General features: G+C 39.3%; 1 protein-coding gene across 2 annotated transcripts; it reads left to right on the top strand.

The window, feature by feature from the left end:
* The first annotated feature begins 858 nt into the window (after positions 1-858).
* On the top strand, positions 859-25,174 carry SLC5A7 (solute carrier family 5 member 7). Of its 2 annotated transcripts, none has more exons than XM_027674991.1 (9): positions 859-960; positions 1,902-2,124; positions 8,178-8,291; positions 11,102-11,257; positions 15,569-15,717; positions 19,300-19,443; positions 21,285-21,438; positions 22,644-22,861; positions 23,607-25,174. In XM_027674991.1, the coding sequence occupies exons 2-9, from the start codon at positions 1,947-1,949 to the stop codon at positions 24,228-24,230; spliced, it is 1,737 nt and encodes a 578-aa protein (XP_027530792.1). In that variant the 5' UTR covers positions 859-960; positions 1,902-1,946; the 3' UTR covers positions 24,231-25,174. The 2 variants fall into 2 exon arrangements, with proteins under 2 accessions (XP_027530792.1, XP_027530793.1); XM_027674992.1 differs by lacking the exon at positions 859-960 and adding an exon at positions 1,285-1,302.
* The last annotated feature ends 990 nt before the right edge of the window (positions 25,175-26,164 follow it).

Below are 26,164 nucleotides of genomic sequence, written 5' to 3' on the forward strand. Positions count from 1 at the left end.
GAGACTGCTATAGCTCAGCATGATCTCCCCTTCACAAAAACTGGGGCAAAGGCACATGTGGGTCTTCTTTGCACATGTACCCTTAGTCATGGCACTTAGAGGCTCATTGTCCAGCATCATTTGGAGACAGAGAGCAAGAGTCTTATAACAGGAAAGCTTGTATTACTGTAGCTCTGCAGGTGACATTTATGACAAGCATGGCAAAAAAATGGAGACTCCTCAAGAACTAGCTGTCCTGCATGTGGGAAAAGACATGTATGTTTAACCAGGTTTGAAAGGGAGCTGTGAGGAAAGATGGTCCTGACCAGCCTCTCACAGACATGCCTTGGCTTGGTGCTTGCTCAATGCTAGGCCCAGGGATGGAGCGGGAAGGGTGCCAGGGAGGGCAAAGAGAGCATAGAGCTCACCTTCCTTCTCCGTACCTCCACTCTCTCCCCTTCCTTCACCTCTCTTTTCGGCATATCTCTTTAGATCAGCCCTTTCCTTTCTTCCTCTTTCCCGTTGGTTTGGCATGATCCTGTTCCTTCCTGTCTCCCCTCATTCCCTTTTGTTTTCTCACCCCAGTTCCACTTCCTAACCCTGCTTCCCTGCCATGACACGACAATCAGTCTCCCTTGAGTCATCCTTACTTCCCCCCAGCGTCCCCTAGCAGTCTGACGTCTTTCCCCCTTCCTCCCCCTAGCTCTGACGGACACGGTCCTCTCACCCCACTGAACCCTCCTCCTTTATAAAGGGATTTTCCTCTTTTTAATCCACGAGCCCCCCATCGCAGCCTCAGCACTCGGCGCACCGCCCCACCGGAGGGGAAAGAGGCGATCCTGCCTTTGCTCCATCCCTGCCCCCGCAAGCGGGAAAACCCCGGGGGGGGGCAAAGCGCCCGGCGGCTCGGCCCCGACACCGCCCCGCGGGATGTGCGGCCGTGTCCCGCGGGGTGCCGGGCAGCGCGGCGGCGGAGTGCAGGTGGGCGGCGGGCGCGGACACCCTTCCCTGCCCGACGGCGTGGGCGGGCGGGGCGGGCGGTACTGCCGCGGGCGCGGGGCGGGATGCGCGGCCGCGCATAAGGGTGCGGCACCTCCGCGGAGCGCGGAGCCCCCCGGTAGGTAGGGATGGTCCCCGGGTGCCGTCGGGAGCGCGGACGGTACTCGCCGGCGCGGCCCTGCGGGAGCGACCGCGGAGGGGCGAGCCGAGGTTGGGAGGGGGTTCCGGGAGAGGCTGGTTCGGGGCAGCCGCTGTCCGCGTCGCTCGGGAGTTCTCCCCCCGCTGTAGTTCGTATACCTCGACATTTCTGCCGTCCGACAGCTTGTAAGCTTTCCGTTTGCTTCTCAGATTGCGAGAGAGAACAGACTGATACTTTTCATGCTGAACAATTGAATGTTACAAAAAAGAAAGTGCAGATTTTAAAATACGGGAGATGATAGAAGGGGGAACAGACTCAGCATTCCAACACAAAGACTTAAAAGATGTATTTTGCTGTTATAGCTATTACTTATCCATAGTTCTTATATAACTTAAAGCAGTTTTGTGGCTTGTCTTCAAGCTAGAGACTTTTGTAATAGTCCATACGGCCAAGTTCTTCTATTCCCTGTACCAAAGTATTCCTTGACTGAAGAGTTCCCAGACACTGAGAACTTGGTGACACTAAAAAAAAAATCAGTGCTCAATAACTGATTTCTAAGAATAGTGTAGCTTTCAGCCACGTCATTCATTCCCCTTTGTAATCAGAGGCTACAACCGCTGGTTGTTGCTCCACAGGCGTTTTAATTCATATGTAACATTAATCTGAATTACACCTGAAATTGTCATTTCATAAATTCACTGGAATAACCATCTGAGGGGGTTTTGTACACTGATTCTAAAAATCAGGTTTGTTAAAAGCAGACCTATTATTGCATTCTCTCCAGAGGTCTTAATGAAATTCCAATAAAAGAAACAGTTGGGACTTCAGTATGGCTTTCCATGTGGAGGGACTGGTGGCCATAGTTGTCTTCTACCTGGCTATCCTGGCAGTAGGGATATGGGCTGCTTGGAAAACCAAGAACACTGGCAGTGAAGGAGACCGCAGCGAAGCTATTATAGTCGGTGGAAGAGACATTGGCTTGCTAGTTGGTGGATTTACAATGACCGGTATGTAAAAAACACTCCTTTTTTTTTTCTTAACCAATGTATAACTTGTCAGTTTTCCATCTGAATGAAGTGTAACCTGCATTTTGAATAATGCAAAATGGAGAAAATACATATACTTTTTATCCAGTTGTTTAGTCAACAGCCAAATGTAGCATCTGTATAAAACAACAAATATTTGTAAATCATAGAGGAAGAATATATTAGTATTAGTGTTCATTGCTTCCGTATTTATCTGTGGATCAGATATGTTCAGGACAGAAGTATGGAATTTGCACAGATTAATAAGTATTAAATTATTATTGTTAAAGCTATCCAAATTTGTGTGTTATTTTTGGTGTTGTTTAATCTGAGTAACACCAAGTTTATAGGGAAAAAGACTGGGGGGGTTGGGAGGAGGGTGTGCAACATCAGTCAACTTTCTAGGAGAAAATTGGTGTGATTCCAAACTCATAATTCTACACATTTCAGCAAACTTACTTTGTGGATTCTTTCAGCTTCTTTTGCAGCAATTTGAAAAAATAATACATTACTACCAATAGTATTATCAGTAAGAAAAACCTGGGTGAATGAAGAGTTCTTCACTAATTTTGTGAACAGTGCTGTCTGTCTTCCCAGAGCCAGTCAAACCAGCTGCCTTCCCTGGGTAAATAGATATTCACAATGCAGTCCAAAATCTCAAAACTTACATTATGGTATTGGAACAAAAATGGATTATAAGAACAGTAAATTAGCACACCGTTTTTATTTAGGCAATTGAATTTTTAATCATGCCTTTTTTTTTTTAATTTATTCTAAATCCTATGCAGGCAAAGCCCTTTCAATTGTCAAATTGAATTTATCAAGTTGTATTTATGTTTTGCAGTTTTGCCCTATTCTGCTTTCAGAGTTATTTAATAAGGAAGAGCCACGTAAAACTTGGGCCAAAATTCTACATTCTTTAATCTAGATAAATTCTCATCCTTTTGCAGGGGCATTTCACTCATTCAAAGATTGAATATTAGATATTGAGTAAAGAATGCTTGTAAAAGTCAATAAAGTTTGAATACAGTCTGTTCTACTTTTTGCACTTTGCTATAATTTACTGTATCACGTATCCGTCAGCTACTGAAGCATAAGATATGATGAGATTGCTCCTAACAAGAACAGGTTGGACTGCTTTCTGCTGAATGAAATGTTCTCAAGAGCACTGAAACAAAAATATTTTGCAGAAATATTGGTTTTCACAAAACGTTAGATGGGGGAGTGGAGATAAAACAAGGCGTGCCCCACAGAAGTGGTTATAACTAATGGTTCTGCATTAAGAAGACAAAAAATTCTAGTCTCCTTAATCCTATTTTACAGGAGTATTTTGCGTAACAGCTGAAGCACAGATGAGACTTAAACTGGGGCTTCCTATTTGCAGGCAATTACTATAGCCACCACAATTCACATCCACACGTGCTCGTTCTGTTTCGTGGAAGCTCTAGGGATGGCACAGTATCTCATCTCTGCAGTAGAACATCAGACTTATCCCAAAGCCTTTGTGTAGCTAAAACTGTCATGGATTTTATACTGTCAGGGTTTACACACTTTCTCTCCTATGCCTTCATTAGATATGGCAATTAAAGCTTGAGATAGCAACTAAACTGCACTTTTAGTTGCAGGGAGCCACGCCTGGCACATAAAGCTAGACGTGGGCACAAATCTCCTGAACCAGGGGTTAATCCGAGTTTTGTTTCAATGAGGGTGTTTGGGACACTCAATTTGTGAAGTCATAATAAAACAATTATGAAAGTAAGCTGATCAAAATATGCAATATTTTTAAAGATTTATAATTTTTATAAAATGGTCACATTATTCAAGGGTATACTTTGCTCCTTAAAAAATTATAGATGCAGAAATGGCACCTTGCAAACAAAGATACAGGAGTATCCCAACATTGTCTTTGTATTCTACAGGTTTAATTATCTAAATATGAACTAGAAAGCGAAACCTACCCTCAAAGAGGAAAACAAGACTTTTTTTTAAAGATCCCCAGAAACAATATTGTTTGTATGGACGTGAAGCACCTTGGGTTATGAGATAAGGCCTAATTCTGTCTTTCCTGAGACAAACACTACAATATTCCGTGGATATTGGCTACGGAAGTAGTAGCAGTTTCCAGGGCTACTTGATGGGAAGGATGACAGCACTTAGCCTATAAATTTGAAATACAATTCGGAGCATAAGCATCAAACTCAAGATTCCTGAGTAATTGTAATTGATTCTCTAAACAGCATTGAAAAATCTTAAAGCACTACCTATGAGTAACAGCTATGGATATATTTAAATATACTCTATGATTCTGAAGAAGTAGCTATATCAACTAGCTACTGAAATACTGAACACAAAGCCTGTTTAAGGTTGAGTGTGTCTGCAACTATGAAAATAGAAAGAGTGAAAAGGTGGAATTGTGGATGGATCACAGCAGCTCATATTAAAATGAACTAACACCTTACCATAGAAGACATGCAATTAATGTGTATGATTTTTACATAATTATAGATAAAATGTTGCATTAAATATTAGCTTTCCTTATGTTGTGAATTAAATTCTTAAGAAGAATTAAGACTGCAACAAACTTAAGTCTACTTTGATTTTGGTGATTGAGTTTAAAACCCAAAGGAAATATTTGACATGACACAACCAAATGCTCACAAACATGACCGAAAAGATAATAATCTATTGATGTAATTTTTTTCATTTTAGTTGGATAAACCTATGTATCTTTCCACAAGAAAAAAAAATAAACATTACAACATTATATTTTGTTGTAATCCTTGGGTCAGGATTTTCATTTTACAGAACTTGATGAGTTTATTAAATAATTTGAGTGGTCAGACGATCAGTGGATCATTCCCAAAGTGCCAAAATATCTGGTTTCAAATATATATTGATATATATAAAGAAGTCTGAGATCAACTTTTGTGTGCCTCCTAAGAACAAGGAGCAGAATTGCACTTCGCATCCTCAGTATTTGTCTGATAGGGTGCATGTTTTAAATGGATGTTGGTATTTGCTGTGTTTTTTGGTTCTTCAGATGGCAGACAAAGAGAAGATTAAAATAGATTACCACATGAATGCTTCCATAGATTACTAAACATTATATTTCTTTTGTCCAATTTATGATTAAAAAAAAAAGTATTTCACCAAAAATAAAGGTATTAAACTAACTTTAAATTGTGGCTTAGCAAACTGAGTATCAGAAAATTAGTATCTCAGGTTGAAATCCCATCCCGTTATTCTACTTCTAATGTATTTATCTATGTCAATGTATGTGCTGACTACCCAATCACCCCCTCAGAAAAAGACATATAGAACCTTTGTAGAGCTCTGTGGTCCTTGACACAGTACAGTCATGTGCACAGAAAAATTCATCAGCAGCTATTTTTCAAACTCCAATCCAGAAATCAAGAAATTAAAGATAAAGGCTGAATTCTCCATGCCACCTTATGTAATATCTGCCTGCAGGACACTATTCCTGTCCCCAGCCAGGGGAGAGCAATGACCTCTGCAACATCACACAGTAGGGAATTGACTTTTTCTTCTCCAAAAGAAAATGAGGCAGCTAGGCATAGCATCCAAGTGCACTTGGCGAAACAACTGCAACCTCTGTAGCAAGCCCAGGTAAATCATTGCTGGAACTTGAAGCCCCCTTGCACCACAGCTGCAGCAATGTTGGACATCTGTTGTTAACTATGGGATATTATTCCTCATCTGTAACTGAGTACCATTTATGTAGAATTCGTGCTCATGCATTTACAGGGAAGGAGACAAATATAGTTCCTAAGTATTTACTTTTCATATTGTATAGTGGTGTTTACCGCCTATGCCATAAGACTGTGCTGCTTGAGACACAATAGGCATCCCAGGTAGTCACAGACTTAACATTCAACAAATCAGTGTCCAGGTGGAGATCAGTAGCAAGTGGTGGCCCTCAGTGCTTCCTACTGGGAGCAGTGCTATTCAGCATCTTTGTCGGGGACACAGACAGTGGGATTGAGTGCACCCTCAGCAAGATTTCAGATGACACTAAGATGAGTGCTGTGGTTCATAATCTAGAGGGAAGGGATGCCATGCAGAGGGATCTGGACAGGCTTTTCAAGGTGGGCCTGTGGTAGGCCAAGTGTAAGGTGCTCCACCTGGATTGGGGCAAACCCAAACATGCTTACAGGCTGGTTGATGAGTGGATTAAGAGCAATCCTGTTGAGAATAACTTGATACTAGTAAATGAAAAACTGAATATGAGCCAACAATGTGCACTCACAACTCAAAAAGCTCATCACATCCTGGGCTGCACCAAAAGAAGTGTGGCCAGCAGGTCCTTCTGCTCTTCTCTGATGAGACTCCACCTGGGTTAACGTGTTCAGTTCTGGGGTCTCCAGCATAAGAAAGACTTGGACCTGTGGAAATGAGTCCAGAGGAGGGCCACAGAGATGATCACAGAGCTGAAGCACCCCCTGTAAGAGGACAGGCTGAGAGAGTTGGGGTTGTTTAGACCAGAGAAGAGATAGATCTGTGCAGACCTCATAGCAGCCTTGCAGTACCTAAAGGGGTCTTACAAGAAAGGTGGAGAGGGACTTTTTATCAGGGCATGTAGTGATAGGATGAGAGGTAATGGTTTTAAATGGAAGGAGAATAGATTTAGATAGATATTAAGAAGAAATTCTTTAGTGTGAGGGTGGTGAAGCACTGGAACAGGTTGCCCAGGAAAGTTGTGAATGCCCCATCCCTGGAGACCTTTGTTTCTAAAGCCATGGTGAAATTCAGCAAAATACCCTCTGGTATTACTTGGGAAAGTGGAAAAGAGTGGTAATTTAGATTTTAATGAAATTTCTGAGGGAATTTTATTTAATTTTCGTCATTTGTGTTTCTCTCCAATTTTTTGTCTTAAACACAAAATCAAGTTTGCTTGTTTGATGATGGATGATGGGAAAATTGTGAAGAATGTTTAAGGAAAATACATTTCTAACAATTGTGACTGTTTACAAAGAAAGCCTGAGCTACTTTTATATGAGAAAGTAAAGGTTTCTGACGCAAATCAAAACAGCATTACAAAAATCTAGGACTTGTAATGATCTGTCTGCCTTTGTTCAAACTACAAACCTAGATTCTTAAAGCTTACCAGTATACATTAGAGATAATCAAAAATTTTTGCATGGAATATGCAAACAGGAAGAGATAAACCTTATTATGTGATTTGTTATGAAGTATTTTTGCAGATGTAATTGCAATACATTTCTATGTTGGAGTTTTTCTCTCATACATATTGTAGGTCCCAAATTCTCAAGTATAGAAACTTCCCTTAAAGGCAAAGAATCAATTCATTAAGTGTCAGTGATTGGTATATTAAAAAGACTGCTTTTTAGAGAGAGAGAGAATATCAGAAATATTGCAGATAGCATGTGTCCCTTATGGAATATGTCTTCAGGAAGAACAAAAATAAATGAGTCACTGTTAAGAACTTATAGAGCAACAAAAAAGCAACATTACCCTGTAGAGAAATATTTAGAGAACTCAGAGTTTACTGAATGTGCTTCATGTAACAACAATTTTAATATTCAGCAAGGTTTTAAGGGTAATTTTTTTCATGTAAGCCCAAATAAATGACACATTCATTAAACTCTTGCCTACTTTAAATTCTTTGAGTTTTCCCAGCTGGGATGACTTTTTCACTGTGTGTTTATTGTTCTTCTTCAGATTCCCCCTTACATCTCTCCTTCATTTGGATTAACACAAAGAAAATAGTAATGGAAAATAAGTAGTGGGGGACTCAGCCCTCACACCTTCACTGACTATACAGAGACTTAGACACTTTGATGATTGCCTCAGTTCCATCTGACTTCTTTTTTCATATGCTTAAGCTGTAAATTCAAATTAGGGCTGCCTTTTATAGAACGATGCCATGCTTGGCACTTGTACAGTACAAGTAATAAAAAATAACAATATTGTAAGTAATGACAATTTCATTATACAATGTGTGAGCTTTTCTTTCTTTGTGTACATTAAAGACTTTTCCATCTCTTCCTTTTCAGCCACATGGGTAGGAGGAGGTTACATCAATGGAACAGCTGAAGCTGTGTATGTCCCAGACTACGGTCTAGCTTGGGCTCAGGCACCTATTGGATATTCCCTTAGCCTGATTCTAGGTAAGCAAAGACTAAAACTAATAGTTTCTCAGTTTAAACAGTTCTGATGAAAAGTTCATTATCTGAAATGAAACAAGTAGGGTCTGATAAAAGGATGCTGACGTAAACTGGATCCCTTCTGCCAGTACATTTAGCTATTGCAAAGAAAACAGAAAATAACTAAAAATAGTTTGATATCTTAAGTCTCCTGGACTCTTTGTCAAGACCTATTTGATTATTACAACCATATTGTCCTTGAGGGGGAGGAAGTATTTAAATTACATATACCAAGTTTTATATATTCGGGTTTTCTTTAAGTGCCTACATGATCTGTACCATAACCCAGGTGCCCAGGAATCAGGGCACCTATAATCTTGGAATTCGAGAAAGACAGATATCCTTTCAGGTTAGGAAAGTGCTTCACCAAGAGTCTACGTAACTTTTCTAATTTTGTGTAGGAAGTCTGTAGTATAACCAGATTATTTCCTTAAAATTGGACCATGCATCCTCTTAAATGCAGCACAAAACTCCAAATCATATGTCAAAATGCAAATGCACAATCCTGCCACGTGCAAGGTCAGAGTGTAAAACACAGACAGCATTATAATTTTTAATCCTGCAGTAATGATGCAAGTGTTTAAAAAGCATGTTGTTACAAAAAAGATCCTGTGTTTTTCATCTTCCCTTAATGTGCCTTGTGTACTAGCTTTTCTACTCTTACTTGACGTCTCAGTCTATTCTGAGTCTTTTCTCATGGTTTTCCCACCTAATCTGTCCCTTTATTTCCTTTGGTTGCTTATCCATATCTTCTTTCACAGTATTTTTTTTTCTTCCTGTACAGCTTGTTTTCCCTTCTCATTCTTTTTTTCCCCTTGAAAAGTCTTTCCAATGGCCTGTTATCCTTTCTTCCCAGGCAGAAGCTTTACCCATCATAGATGTTCCTCTCTGGCATGTGCTCGCCAGCTCCGGTTACGGTAGTGGTTCCCATCCCTAAGAACAGCTCTATTTCCTGTAAGGAAAATAATAACAGTGGTTGTCTGGCCAGAGACCGATTTATGTCATTATGAGGTCATGATGGTCATGATCCATCGATGTCATTAAGTGGTTGTTAGGATTGTAGTCACAAGCATCTTGCTGACTCTCAGCCTTTGTAGAATTGACACAAATTAATAATAGCCCAGAAGGGGTCGAGTTAGCCTCTCTGCTCATTTCCAGCTGTTTTTAGATATCCAGACTTGTTTTCGTGGAAATTACAATGGCCACTGCAGAGTAAAGAAGTCTGTATCATGGGACCGTAGATCTCTCTGCTGAGCACAGAGAGGAAAGCATTTCTGTAGGCATGAAGTGTACACAAAGCTTTGAGTGGAGGAGTGTTTATTCTTCTTTAGAAAAATAAATAATCAAAATTATAAATAAAATTCTAGGAGAAATATTATTGCTTCAGACTGGAAGGATTTAAAATTTATATAATCTCCCTGTTTGTTCAATGTTGTTCTCCATACCACTTTTCCTAATTTTTCAGTCAATGTAGTTTAAAAAGTTGCAATATCTCCTATTTCTTTTGACAGGTGTTTGAACACCGTAATAGATTATAATACCATTGACTCTTTCGTTTTTCTTCTTTAATTGTCTATTGTAATTATGGCCTAAGAAGTAGAATAGCAAAGGGATCCATTACTAATCCAAGTATAGTAAAATATGCTGGAGAGTTTCTGCATCTATCCACCCTAAGACAGTGTTCACATAAGCAGTATAAATTATGATTGTTAAGCCAGTACCTTCTGTTCAGGGAACCTAATGTAATGAAGAAATATGAGTGATAAAAGGCAATACATAGAAATGTGGAAAATCTTCTGCACAATAGGATGAATACATTACATATCTTGTGATAAAGAACCTAATTAAGGGTTGCCAAATAATGTACAGTAGATTTTATTGGGAACTGACTCGTTTACCATTTTTTTTATTGTACCTTATGTAGCTGTTTTACTGTGGTAAAAGTCTAATTAGTTGTAGTCATGCAGATCTCAACTAAACAGGTTTCCATACAAGTGATCTTTCAGCTTTACTGAGGTATGTCCTTTTTTTTTTTCCCAAGCCAGAAAGAATTTTAGGAGGGGAGGCCTTTGCACATTTATGTACATATCCAGCCCAAATGCAAGCCAGGTGAAGCAGAATCGTGATACGGCAAAATTCCTGAACATACATAAGTGAAATAAGTGTTTGACAAATATTCAGGGAAACTGACATCTGCAGGTCCCAGACCACCTCTGACCCACCCTGAAGGTGTAATAAGGTTGTTTTAAGCATACATAATAAATTTGAATTGTCCTGAAAGAATCAGTTTTGCTATGTATACACTAAACCACTTGTGAACTTGTACTTCTGATCCAGGAGTCTCAGATAGTTGTATTTTTAGAGTAGGGCTATATGAAAATTCGTGCTGGATTCTGCTCTAAGAATCAACAGGATTAGGTAGAAAGCCATTACCTTAGGCTGATGCAAAATTAGACAAAGCTTGGACAGCATCCATAATGGCAGATTACATAAACTGAACCAGACAAAATAAGAAAAAAATTTATTTTTTGTTATCAGACTAGAGGTATTAATGGGCAGGAAGGGTGTGTTTAAGTAACTCTGTTAGACAGATGTAAGGTAAGAGTTCCCAGGGGATATTTTAACTGTACTTTTTACTTAAAAAAAAACAAAGAAACAAAAAAACTCACTATTGCTGATATTTTTGTACCCTTAACTGACAATGAATGTTTTATGCCTTGATAGCAATGCATTTCTAAACTGCAGCTGGTGTCTTATATTGTTTTTCTTTGCAGGTGGCCTTTTTTTTGCAAAACCCATGCGATCCAAAGGCTATGTGACAATGCTAGACCCTTTTCAGCAGCTTTATGGTAAAAGGATGGGAGGACTACTGTTTATTCCAGCTTTAATGGGAGAAATGTTTTGGGCTGCTGCCATCTTCTCTGCCTTAGGTAAGTAATAAGCAGTATAAATATTAATTTACCACAGGTAGAAAATATTAGGAATATCAGAAATGCATTAAAATGCTAACTATTCAAGCCAAATGGTTCAGAGTGTGACAGTTCTAAGACCTGTGCTAACTAGTAATTAAATCCAGTAATGGTACCCCATTAATTATTTTGATAATAGAAAGACGTGCAAGATATCTAATCATTTTCACGTACCTTTAAGTTGTCCCTCTTCAAAGAGCATGAAAAGATTTAGCAAAAAATTTCCTTTGATTGTGAGAGTGATGTGAGTGAATCCAAGCGCCCCTTTTGTATTGTCTGACCCAGCTTTTCTTTTACATCACTGGGATCACAGAAGCCAGTCAAAATTTCCCTTAACAATGTGCAACATCATTGCCAATGCATCTAAACAAAATAATCCTTTGCATATAGAAGATCTACACATACAGAACTTTCCATAACACAAATAATAGAAGTAAACCAGATGCTGATCAATAAATTGAAGAATTCTTCAATTCTAAATGCTTTTCTTCTTGACAAAATGAAGAAAATACTTGGGATTCAAGGAAGGATTCATAGAATTAGTGAAATTATGACTCAATAGAAAATCACCCAGCTACTCATCCAGTCCTGAAAAAAAATCAACTTCCAGGGGTTTTAATTATATTTCAGGCCTGAATTTAGCAATCCCTTCAAGAACTGAGAAAGCCCTTGAGTTGAAGCACCAGTAATTGACTTTCACCAGCTAATCATACTAATAATGCACATGCATGTGGTAATTCTTTCTAGCATAAGCTATTTTAAACAAAAAATAAACTTTGAAGGTACTCTCCAACTGCGCTGTGATGAACTGCAAAGCAATGGGGGAGCTTGTTTACCACAATTTCATCACAAAACCCTTAAAAGACTAAGAACAAACTGCATACTGAGGTGATAGGACTTGAATAACTTGAAGAACACTCAGAATGTTTGGAATATTCTTGACTGAGGACAAGCCATTCTGTTTTATTTCATTGCAAGTGATGTGAGTGCCTTTCTAGATTTATATTAACAGCTAACAGTTAAAGATTATGAAGGTCATTGAAGATTTTGATTTAACTATTCTGTGACTAATTTTTATGTCTCCTGATTTGCACACCTATCCTCATTGATGAATGTTTAATCCCAGTGCTCTTCACTACTTGATCTTCATCACGACTCCTTGCTTGGCAGGGCTGTAGAAGGGAAGCAGGTCTTACAGCCTATGAAAGAGGTCATGAACTTTGAAGTCTCACTGTACAGCAAAAACCACACCTGTCAGCTCCCAGAAACTCTAATATATATTACACATCATGTTGTCTTCTGTAGCCAGAACTCTTCCAAATATGTGCTCCAGAATATTCATCTACAATAACTGCAAGGCCTAAAAGTTGTTGTAAGATGTTTCATTTAAATCATCCTAATTAGAAGGAGAGGAATTTTTTTAGCATGGTTTTAAAACATTGCAGTCACTTGAAATAGCTAATACATCTAAGAGAGATGTATAACCATTCTGATAGCTGCTGCAAGGGCAATGCAGGAGGACACAAGCTATTCAGGAGGTTTGTTGAGTGCACTAACAGCTTCCTCACACAAATGATCAGGGAGCTGATGAAGGAAGTGCTCTGTTGAACCTGTTACCTACAGACAAGGAAGAACTAGTTAAGGGTGTGAAGGTCAGAGGCAGAGTTGGCTGCAGTGTTCACGAGATGGTGAAGTTCATGGTCCTGAAAAAGGAGAACAAGGCAAAAATCAAGACTGCAAGAATGGACTTCAGGAGAGTAGAGCTTGGACTCTCCAGGATTCTGCTTGAAAGAATCCCATGGGAGATGGTCCTGGAGAGGAGTCCAGAAAAACTGTTTGCTATTTAACCATTACCTCCTCCAAGCTCAAGAACAGTCCATTCTGATAGATGGGAAAATGTGGACTGTTGTTGAATGGGATGGGGCACCTGGTGACAAAGGGTGTGGAAAAGACTGAGGTACTCAGTGCCTTCTCTGCTTAATTCTTTGCTGGTAAGACTAACCTTCAGGAATTCCAGGACCCTAATAAGCCTAGGAAAGTCCAGTGCAAGGAAGGTTTGCTGGAGGAGAATCAAGTTAGGAAACATTCAGATACACAGGACAGACACAGTTTCATGTGACCTCAGGGGATGCATCCCATGAGTGCTGTGGGAGCTGGCTGATAGCATTGCAAGAACACTCTCAGTAATCTTCTGAAGACTGTGGTGATCACGGATGTTCCTGAAGACTGGAAGAAAACAAATATCACTCCCATCTTCAAGAAGGGCAAGAAGCAAGACACCAATAACTAAAGGCTGGTCAGCCTCACCTCAGTCCCTGGGAAGGTGATGGAGAAAATACTCCTGGAAGCTACTTTCAAACCAATGAAGGTCAAGAACAGGACTGAGAGTAGTCAGCATGTATTTATGAAAAGGAAATAATTCCTGACCACCCTGATGTCTCACATGATGAGCTGACTGGCTTGGTAAACAAAGGGAGAACAGGGCATGTTGTGGATTTCAAAAAAGGCTTTTTATACCATCTCCTATAACATCCTCATAGACAAACAGGTGAAGTACAGACTAGAAGAGGAGTGGACAGGGAGGAGGAGATTGAGGATTGAGAACTGGCTGAACTCCTGGGCTCAGCGGGCTGTGACCAGCAGCACGGCCGCCACCAGGTGGCCGGTCACCAATTGTCCATCCCAGAGGTCCATACTGACTCCTGTATTATGCAATATTTTCATTAATGACCTTGCTGATGGGATCAATTGCACCCTTGACTAGTTTGAAGAAAATAAAAAATGGTGAGGAGTTGCCGATAGGCCAGATGGTCGTAATGCCTTTCAGAAGGATCTCAAGAAGCTGCAGAACTGGGCCAACTGGAACCTCGTGAAGTTCAACAAAAAGAAATGGTAAGTCATGTACCTGAGAAGGTAAAACCTGATGTTCCAGTACAGGCTGGTGGTTAACCAGCTGGAAACCATGTTTGCAGCTAGGACCTGGGAGTCTTAGAAGGCAGTGAAGCTGATCATTATCCAGCAATGTGAACTTGTGTCAAAGAAAGCCAATGCCATACTGGGCTGCATTGGAAGGACCATTGCCAGCAGGTTGAGAGCATATTTGGAACACTGGATCCAGTGCTCCCTGATACAAGAGATGTGGCCATACCAGAGAGACACCACTGAAGAACAACAAAGATTATTAAGGGACTGGGGTATCTAGTATACAAAGAAAGACTGGAAAGGTGGGACTGTTCAGCCTGTAAAAGGCAAGGCTCAGGGGGAACTTATCCATCTGCATAAATACCTGATTTGATATTTATTTATTTGGCATAAAGAAGCTGGAGACAGGTCCATATCTGTGCTGCCCAGAGACAGGACAAGAGGAAATAGGCACAAAAAGAACTACATGACATTCAGTTTAAAATTAAAGAAACTTGCTTTTTTTTAACAATGTGAGAGATCAGCCACTGCCACAGACTGCACAGAGAAGCTGTCGAGTCTCCACCCTTATGGATAGTCAAGACCTGACTGAACGTGATCCTGAGCAACCTGCTTCATCTGACACTGCTTGCGTGGGGACTTGGAAGAGACAGTCTTTACAGGTGTTCTTCATTGTCAGCAACTCTTTGATTCTATGAGCTGTTTTGTGGTCAGCTCAACACTGTGATTTGCTTTCTACAAATGAAATCTGCTTGATAATGCTTGGAAAAGTTCTTGATTTCTGAGTCAACAGTGGAGGATGGATTCTGCAGTTTGCAAAGAAACCCACTTTTGTCCCACATAAAAAATTCAAGAGCACTTCAGAAATGTCAGTGGACATTTTAGCAGATGCCTCCTCTACTGTTCCTTCCTTGGCCAAAAGGAGCTAGCTCACAGCATAAATGGGATGCAGCAGACATCCCCAAGAAAAGCCTTTACTGCAAAGATACTCTTGCTCCCATGTGGCTGCTGCTTACCCAGGGAAGCTTCAGCTATCTGTGCATAACTGCTTTTCCCCAGGCAGAACAAGAGAGTGTAGTCCTTACAGAGCTTGAGCACTGTAAGGAAGGGCTGTTGGGACCATTCCATCCTCATTTTCTTAAGAACCTGCAAAATGACAGATGCTAAACTTGGACCAACAGGAGCATCCCTTTTACCACTCCCTTCAAAGGTGCAGAAGGGGTGTGCAGAGGGGGGAATATATTAGTGCTGTTATTAAGTGTCAGACCAGCACCTATATATGCAACTTGACAAAGGTGTACCTTTTCATCAGACTTACACTAACACACAGTACTTTGGTTTTCCCCTTAGGTGCAACTATAAGTGTGATCATTGACATTAATGTCAATATTTCAGTTATTATTTCTGCCCTGATTGCAACTATGTACACGCTTGTGGGTGGGCTTTATTCTGTGGCCTACACTGATGTAGTTCAGCTCTTCTGCATCTTCCTGGGACTGGTAAGTTTGGTGCTTTTTTTCCTTCTTTGTTGAGAATTTTGCCCTGAGCATTAAGATGTTTGCTGAGACCTATTGCTCAGTTTTAGTTTTGGAACTTTCTTCACTGAAAGCATGGAAAAGGAGTATCTCCACTCACAGTGGAGACTGACTTTAAGTCTGCATTTGCCTTAAGTACAGTCTGTGCTTTGAAAATAATGTTGCCCAAGAGGTCTGTTTCTTTGGCTTTTTTTCCAACGAGTGTGGTAGTACGAACACTCTTTCAATTTTCCTGGGTGAGGATATATCTAACTCTGAATAGGACTGGAGCTGACTCCTTCCCTGTCTGTCCATGGGACTGTGACACAGGCACTGGAAGAAAGCATCAGACATAGGAAATAGCTGGTAAAGTAGTCCTGAAATACTGGCATTGGACCTGCAGAGCTGATATTCTTCTGCCTCTCTTTTCTCTGGTTGTTACCTACTCATGCAGCTTAGTTAACCTCCTGTTAGCTTAGCTAACTTTCTTGGGTTTTCCCTCATTTCCCTCCACCATCCTTGGTGACCATAACACAGGAGGTTTTACCAGATGTCTTGGCTGTTTTAATATGGTAGTATGAATATCCCCTCATCAGCTGCTAATGATAGTGGGCAGCCTTTTATTCAGTGCTGCTCTTTAAGACCCACACTGAAAAACACCAATGTAACAGGGCCCAGATCACCAGAGTGCAATCAAAGCAGCTGCTGTCTTTGTTTGCCAGTGGCAGTAATAGATAGTCACAGGTGCGCAGAGAACTGAGATAGCCTAAAATAAATGAGGTGGCTCAGTGTGAAGGAGCCAAACGGCGCTTTGGGGACCTGGAGTTCTTTCCGTACTTTCAGCGGAGTTCTTGTGCAGCTCTAGGGAAATTGGTTTACCCAGTACTCGCACAGGTGGTCACTAACCAGCTCTGTATGTGTCCTCACTGTGGTATCTTACTGTGAGGGCTATGGGCTTACTTGCAGAAATGCTAAGCATTCCCTGTTGTAACTGACTTAATGGAAATGGTGCTAAATACCCTGAAAAAGCAATCTAAGTTCCAGCTGGCCAAGTCAAATGAGAAGTTATTCCAGATCTTCTTTCCTCATACCTCTGTTCTTCACCTATTCAGTAAGGAAAATACTGTCTCCTTCCCTAACACGAAGGTTAATATTTGTGAAACATTCATTTTCTACAGATGGAATGCATTACAAAAATTCCCAACATTTTAGATAAATCAAAATGCTTCTTCAGTGAGATCAACCCCTGAACTGCTAAAGACGCTGATCCCATGGGAATAACAACATTAAAATCAACATGAAATTGACAGACAGGAAAAAGAAAATGAAGGTTGTATAGCAGTCTTCTAAATGGTTGAATCTGTAGCTTTATAGTGTTCTTTCAATTCAGGTTGGGCTCTTTATGTAATTTCCCATTTGAAATAATCAATAATAATACAACTGTAGAATAAACCACATTCATGAACTTGAGAGTGTCATCAGTGAGGCTGGAAGACTCGGTATCTAAATGGTCATGCTCTAGATCAGGCAGTTTTAGATGAGACGGGATACTTTCACAGTAGATGTCAGAGCAGAAGATGGCACAGTTACACTTATCCCAGCTTCTCCTACAGGCCCTGGAGCAGTTTTTATTCCCACTGTTGCAGAGCTTTACTGCTGATTCCTCTAATGTCCGGTTTCTCTCCTGCTCCTTACCCAGGAGGAAACACTTGTAATCACTTCTGTTCCCTACCCTGACTCCTCATTTCAGACACAGCTTCTTCCTTATGTTTCAATAACCTCTACCCCAGCCATATGTACATCCTCGGTTTTCTCTTTACAATCTCATGTAGCATCTCTTCTACCTTCCTCACTCTCTTGTATCCATATCTAGAGTTCTCATCTCTTTGTCTTTATCTTGCCTGGTGAGACTTTCCTTGACTGTATCCCCACTATTTACTGACTCCTCATCTGTATTATTAATTCCCCATTCTGTACTCTCTATTTTCCCAGATAATTCCCAGAAACAGTTGAGGTTTGTCATTTTTGCCAGGAAAAGGAGTCTAAATGCATGGATGTAAACCATGACATGCCAGTGAACTGCAGGGCCGGAGAAGGTGTCTTGATTTGTTTTATTTACTACTGTAAAGGTATTCCTCGAGACCACAAAAAGCTAGGTTACTGTCGGGAACTGGAATGGCTTACAAAAACTCATAATGCATTTGCAATACAGTACTACTAAATCCTGGGTTGTGGCATGCAGAGTCCAGATAGACTTGCAGAGGTTTACGCTACTGAAAATCCCAGTGGAGTATGGTCAAACTACAGCTGTTCAGAAGCTCATCAGTCGGACATGTTTGAGATTCAGAAACGAGAATAAAAAAATCCTTTGACATCCTTATTCCCCATTAATTTCTCAGTAAGAACAATATTAATATCCATTAATTTTGAAAATATATTTATTTTCCCCTCAAAATATTTTGGAGATAGTTGAAACATTTTGGTGAACTTTCACAGAAAAGCTCAAGCATGGAGTGAGAAGGGAAACTTTCTGCCCAACTGCTTAAATTGAAGTTTAACATGTAACAGAACAGAATCCTATGGTATGTGTTAAACTGCCAGAATAACAGGCAGTGCTGCAAAATATTCTTCATACATTATTGCACTAATTGTGTAACAAATTAGAGAAAGATGTTTGATTTTTCCCTTCCTTGCTCCGGTTGACCCCATATACTTAACTGTGATCAGTTGAATTGTAGCAATCTGTGTGGTTTTGGATATCATTGGATCCTTAAGGATGCTATGCTTGTGATGGTCTAGCCCATATAGCACAAAGCCTGATTTTCATCTCAATAGGAGCTGCTGATTTTCTCCTCCATAGAAAGGGAGTTATACCATTGCAAAACGAGTTGGCAAGTAAATGCACAAAAAGTCAGTTGGAGAAGGAAATGGACCTTCTGGCAGAAACTGTCTCTGGGAAAGGTTTTTTTGGCCTAGATAAAAAAGAGAGAGACTGAAAATAGTCAGGAGATCCCAAGAAAACACCCTCAAGGCAGAAAAGTGATGTAACACTGGGCTAATGAGAGTTTTGGAGGAAGACAGTTGGGGTTGCACCAACATCACTACTCTCTTGTCATGATATAGTTTTGTACTGAATTATGAACAAATTCCCAAGCCTTCAGGTGTGATGTCTCATGCTTGTAAACTGGCAAATCCTGATGCTATTACATGCAAGTTTATATGTAAATATTTCTCTACTGTCTGGTCCAGGAAAGAGTGTAAAGGGGAGTTCAGGGAAAATAAAATGAAGATGTATAAATATGTCTTCCCTGCTGATTTTGTGGTTTACATTGATTAATTCTCTTTTCACAGTCTCCAGGAGAGATGTAAGCTATACACTACCAAGCTCTCTGGATTTCAGAGATGTTCCACCAGCACATAACTTGACTTCACTGCAAGTCAATGTGGCAGTTTGGCATTCAATCTGTAGCATGCAAGAAGAAGAAAACTAGATCAGGGTTAATATCAACATTTCACAAATTTAGAATGTCTTCTTTAGACATGAACAGTGTTTCTCTTTGGTTACAGTGGATCAGTGTCCCCTTTGCAATGTCCCATCCTGCAGTAACAGACATTGGCCTCACAGCTGTGCACCAGGTGTACCAAGCACCTTGGCTTGGATCTATCAACTCACTTGACATTTACACGTGGTTGGACAATTTCTTTTTACTGGTAAGTGGTGACTTGTATGAAGGAATGAAGCATTTATACATTCACACTGTGTTACTGTGACAACTGAAAGTAATAGAGCTTAGTTAAGAGTTTCCAGCAAACTGAAAACTTTTACTCTCTTGACTGCTGCTTAATCTTTCTGCACATTTGAATGATTTCAGTGACATATCAGTCATCATTGCCAGGAATGCAATTTAGATATCATCAGGCTGAAAGAGTTGAGATGTTAAAATTAAATAAAAGTGTGCAGCTAATACTTAACTGATGTCATTGTTGGCAGAGGAATTTATATATTGCAGAAGGCAATAAATATGTTATACAAATGATCAAATATGCCTTAGGTATAGGTGAAGTAGAAAAAGCTGTGCAGAGATGGATGGCAGGATGGATGAATTCATACATGCACACATCCCAGAATGAACCAAGGGCTTTTGTTATTTAATAACTATGTATTACACGTGGGATCAGTGGTTATTAAGTACTTTTCATTAGAAGATCTAGAAACACATGCTAACATTTTCTATTCTCAGTGTCCCTATGCAAATCTGAACTGGTTTTATTATCATGTTGTACTTTGAGATTACCTTCTCTGTCTTTTTTTTAAATCATCTCAATAAAAAATCTTTAGGGTTTTCTGATAATTGGGCTATAAAAATACATTATTTTATCCAGAGATTTTCTCTCAGAGATCCAAAGTATGGCATTAGCTCAAGTGGCTGGCTGTATTCTCTCTGGTAAGCCTGAAGGTTTCATCTCTGTTGATGACCAAAGAAAAGCTCTGATGTTGCCAAATTGTGACACATTTTCTTTTCATCTTGTTTGTTTCATTATAGCTCAAGGAATTTACACATCCTTGGAAAGCTTTGTTAAAGGATTATTAAGGCAGCAAAGGAAAACAGTCATAAATAGCAAGTCAAAATCAGATTTGTCTGTGAAACTTTAAGTTAGTCCCTATATGTGCATGAAACATACATGAAACACCTGTATACACAATATTTGCTCCAAATGCCTCCTACCTCATTTAGTGTGTAGAACTGGACAGTGTCCAGTTAGTGAGCACTTTGCTTGGTTTTCTCTCCATGCTGTTTAGTAACAGACACTTTTTTATTTAGTGGAGACTATTCAAATCCTGCTCTCAAGATAGAATTGTAAGCACTTGGTTTTTTAACCTTTGCTAATACTTTCCTGTGTTGTATTTTGCAGAAATAATTTTGTCTCTTCAAGATCTTCACTGTTATATAACGAAATAAAAGATAAGGGTTTCTACCATAAAAGAAAACTTGCTTTTACTACTCTATCTTCAATTTCTATTGTTATTGTATTTGCTTAAGGCAGTGGGAGAACAATTTTTCAGATTCTTGAGTTCACTGTATATAGAACATCTTGCCTTGTTCAAATGGCCACATGCATTCGCAAAGGAAGATAAACTCTTGCTTTCAAATCCTATCAGAGAGTCCAATCTAATTTTTCATGGGAGAAGGGTATTGGAGGCAAATTCTTCAAATATGAAATACGACAATAGTATTTTATAACTTTTCGTAAGACTTTATTAAGTATTTGGGGGTTACAGAGACTATGTAAGCACAAAGTGTTGCTTCTAATCATACAAAAAAATAACTTGTCTAAAATAGTAGGGTTTAAGTGGACTTACACAGGTTTGACATTTCTTATGAGAATGAAAGTTGCAATTATTACTGGCTGACTGATATTCAATAAATAAATTTAAAAGTAGCAACATGGCTTTCAGCATTCGAGTGATGCTTCTATATGCTCTCTATATGGTGATAGCAAAAAAATCCAGTTAGCTCCCAATGACAGCATTCTGCCTGTTGTGTTCGCAGACACTAGGAGGAATACCATGGCAAGCATATTTCCAGCGAGTTCTTTCCTCATCTTCTGCCACATATGCTCAAGTTCTGTCATTCCTGGCTGCTTTTGGCTGTCTTGTGATGGCTATTCCTGCAGTACTCATTGGTGCAATTGGAGCATCTACAGGTAAATGATTAAAAATCAATAGTAAAATAAATGTAAACTGGATAGTGGAATAAGTTTGAGAAAACAAAGCTTATGTTAGATATAGGCGACATATAGGTTAGGTAGTCAAGTGGCACTGTTAATCAACTCATGACTTCTTTATAGGTAGAAAACTACACATAAAAATAACATTATAGAATATTTCTCAAAAAGGAAATTACTCCTACCCCAGTGGGTGAAATGAAATCATTTTGCACATTATAGGTATCTACAGACATAATATCTCTATTCAATGTTTGAGTTAGATTCTGGTACTTTTATTTGGTCCTAACAATAATAATGGTGAGTGACTGAGGGAATTGTTCAGCCTGCAGAAAAGGAGTCTGAGGGGAGACCATATTGCTCTCTAGAACTACCTAAAAGGAGCTTGTAATGAAGTGCAGGTTGGTCTCTTCTCCCAAGTAATAAGTGACAGGATGAGAAGAAACGGCCTTGAGTTGCACCAGGAGAGGTGTAGATTGGATATTAGGAAAAATTTCTTCACCAAATGGTTTGTTAAGCAGGCTTGTTTGAAGCAGGTTGCGCAGGGTGTATTCATCATCCCTGGAGGTATTTAAAAGACATGTAGATGTGGCATTTGGGGTCACGATTTAGCGGTGGTCTTGGCAGTGCTAGGCTGATGGTTGGACTCAATGATCTTAAAGGTCTTTTCCAACGTAAATGATTCTATAATTTATCAGGAATTTCTTATCTTGACCAAAATATCCTTGTCAAGATCTTTGTCACAGTAAGAGTTGTCCCCATCACAGTGACCTTGTAGCTAAACTGATAGAAATGTTTGAGACATGGCTTTGAGCCCTGTCTGTAGTCTAAGAGGGTAGTTAAACACATCACTAAGGAACATGGACACCAGATTTGTTTCAAAGAAAATTACATTTACAAGCATTGCAAAGTTTTAGTATTAAACTTTCTACTGGATAACACCAGGCTGTGATGAGACTTATTTTAGAGATAAGAAAAAATGCTGAGCGGAATTAAATCTGCCTAACAGAAATCAGTGGGATGCTGTCTCTCTGAAAAGTATTGGTCTGGCCCTGGTAACAGTTTGGGTATTGAATGTGAATGAATGTGTGGCAATATGAATAGCTCACTGCAAATGAATTCAAGCGATGCTGTAGCCGATGACCACTAATGTAACTAATAACATACCTGTGTCCATATTGTAGCTTGGAACCAGACTGATTATGGTGTCCCTGACCCCAAGAGTAAAAAAGAAGCAGATATGATTTTACCGATCGTGCTCCAGTACCTTTGCCCAGTCTATATCTCATTCTTTGGCCTCGGCGCTGTATCTGCTGCAGTGATGTCCTCAGCTGATTCTTCAATTTTATCAGCAAGTTCTATGTTTGCTCGGAACATTTACCAGCTTTCCTTTCGGCAAAATGTGAGATAACATTTTTGGTTTTATTTTTAGAGAAAATTTTAGGTGAGACCTTAACAAGGTGATTGACTGTGGTGTAATTTCCTAATGAAACACTTCTTTCCTGTTCCTGCCTATGACTAGGAAAAGGATGTCATTTAGTTCCTAACAGTTTATTGAACAAACTGAAAGTCATAAAAATATTTATGGTTGTGACTGATGATAGAGGTAAAAAGCCAGCTTGGGAAGAGCAGCTTTCAAGAGTTTTCATGGCACTGCAGTTTGTCCAAAGAGCTAATTATTATCACAGCATCCATAAGTTTTACTTAAATCTTTAACAATATGAGACATTTTTTTCTAATTATTCATTTATCAGGAAGTCATTTGACAACAAAATGGTCTAGTGAGTTGGAGTTTTTCTTAGGAAATGGAGAAGAAGAAATTCTGATGTTGACAGTTTTTTTTCTAGTTGAGCCATATTGTGTTTCTTTCTAATGGTTATTTCTAACACTTTTGTTTTTTCTCTTTGACACATTCTCAAATTTTCCCTTGTGTTCAAAAATTAATGACTTTGGGAACGGCAACCATAACCCTTGGGGGTTTTTTCCCTGAGTTTGAGGTGGAGATAGAGATATGACTTTGTAAATATTATGAATGAATCATGCAAAATTTCCTCTTACAATGCAGCATCTTATATTAACTGTGCATAAATGTACGCATACATGTCTCATCATGAAAAAAACCACCTAACACTGCCCTTCTTTTGCAGGCTTCAGACAGGGAAATTGTGTGGGTCATGAGAATCACTGTTCTTCTGTTTGGAGCATCAGCAACAGCAATGGCACTGCTGGCTTCATCAGTGTACGGCCTGTGGTACCTCAGCTCTGACCTCGTATATATCATCATATTCCCCCAGCTCCTGTGTGTGTTATTTATTAAAGGAACCAACACCTATGGTGCCATTGCAGGATACTTATTTGGCCTTGTTCTCAGAATAACTGGAGGAGAACCATACCTTTACCTTCAGCCCTTGATCTACTATCCTGGCTGGTATCAAGATGATAATAATATCTATATCCAACGATTCCCATTTAAAACACTTGCTATGCTCACCTCCTTCATTACTAATGTTATAGTCTCTTACTTAGCCAAATACTTATTTGAAAGTGGGACTTTGCCACCAAAGCTGGACTTCCTTGATGCTGTTGTTGCCAGGTACAGTAGAGAACACATGGACAAAGCAACTCTTGTAAAAAGTGACAATATTGTACTAAATGAACTTGCACCTGTGAATCCACGACACAGTCTAACTTTGAGCTCAACTTTCACAAACAAGGAAGCCTTCAACTACGTTGATTCGAGTCCAGAGCTGTCCAACACTGAAGATAATTAAAAAAATCTGGTAGCCACAGGCAAAATAACGAGAAACAGGATATTCTACAAAGAATAGTAAGAGGCATTTTAACAGAAAAAAAGGAAGAATTGGGAATAAAATACCACTGCACATTCAAGTTGTTTCTAGGAGCAGGAGCATGAGAGAAACTCTTTTCTGTTATTATCTAACATGTTGGATTAGTTCATAGAGCGTTTACCAAAATATACACTCAGATCCCATTCTTTGCACCCAGAGCTATATACTGTGCAATTAAAAAAATATTTACAATTGAAAATACATGTAGCAGAAAATGTGCAACAGCTATTTAGCTAGGATATCATATGAAGAGATTATTAATACAGTCACTCTGAAATATTATCAGTCAACATTTTATTGTCATTAAGTGAAAATATATTGTCACAGCTGTAAGTGATTTATCACTAAAGAGCTAGTTGCTTGAGCCAAGACAGATAGATAACTTCCCTGGAGTTTTGGTCTGGTCATTTTTTTTCCTCATAAAGAAATTTAAATAACACAATCTAGTATTTTATTATTTGTATGAGACAGCAAAATGCACAAATAGTAATAAATACCTTACAGGAGTGCTAAACATCATATATTAATTTGAAAAAAGTTAAAATTAATTCACCAGTTTAAAATTCTGTTGTACCTAATGCAAGACAACCTTAAGCAAAGTATGTTAATATAGGTGTTCTTTGTTTTCTTGTGGTTAGTGGCTGTCTCAAAAATTCTTAAAGCAATAATTGGAGTTGAAATTCAGCTTCTTAAAAATGATTCTTATAAAAAAACCCTGATAAACTAAATAGAAATTTTCAATGTTGAGAAAAGAAGTCTTATCTTGACTTATCATCAAAATGAACACTGAGCAAGGCACTCTGACACCAAGCAACTGCACTAATGGAATAAATATTGAAAAGTAAGAAGAGTCAAGAAGGTTTGAAAAGAGAAATGGGAGGGTTTTCCATGGGGAAAATTCCCACTTTTCACATATTGAAAAAAGTCTTCTCTAAGTTATCGAAAAGTCTTTTGGTGTGGTCTTGCTGGGATTACTCTGGAAAGTGTAGATTTTCCATAGAAAATCACTCTTTCTCAAAAATTTTTCAAAACACAGGCTTGCTGGACAGCTTTCCACATCTGTGTCTGCCTCTGAAAGCAGCTTGGAGAGGTAGTCGGAGGAAAGCTGAAACCACAAGCATAGCAAAAGTCACAGTGGTGTGTTCCACTAAATGCTGGACTCCTTCATTACTATCTGTCCTCCTGGCCATCACAGTAATGCTGCGGAGCATCAGCAGTGGCCGGATGCTGACAAGACTTCGCTCATGAATGGCCAAAGGCAGCAAAGCAGGGAGATGAGGCCTCTCCTGTCTTTGCCCTGGCTGGCAGGGAACATGCAACATCGTTTCCATTTGCCCACGGCCAAGATGATTGTCTGTCCCCATTGGTACGTGCCTTTCACAGTGGGAGCTCTAGTAGCTAGATTTCTGTACATTTAAGAGTTATGCTCCAATAATTCTTTTTAAAATCTGCGCATGACACAAAATGTTCCATTGAAATCCAGACATCCTCGTGTTGCTGGTCACTGCTGAAATTTCTTTTTTTAACACTCACAGCACGAGGAGCTATACTAGAGGGTAGTAAATGTAAGAATAGGTTTTGCTGCTAAAGGAAGAAGCCATCAACTTGTGCGTTCAGTGTTGACATAAGCTTTCACAAGGCTGAATTCTTAGGTATGTTTTTGCTCCTTTTGTGGAGTCTTAACAGCATATATATATTTTATATGTCGAAAAAATTAATTTTAGATATGTTGATTATTTTTCCTTGCACTGCATTTAAAAATAACACTGCATCTCAGTTCTGAATATGCATTGTGACCTGCGGTACTACTGTGCTAACAAATATTGAGTGTGCTCTGGGTGGAGGGAATCAAAATC

The sequence above is a fragment of the Neopelma chrysocephalum genome, unplaced genomic scaffold (assembly GCF_003984885.1).
Source record: "Neopelma chrysocephalum unplaced genomic scaffold, ASM398488v2 Primary Assembly neopelma1_25, whole genome shotgun sequence".
In the NCBI taxonomy this organism is placed as follows: Eukaryota; Metazoa; Chordata; class Aves; order Passeriformes; family Pipridae; genus Neopelma; species Neopelma chrysocephalum.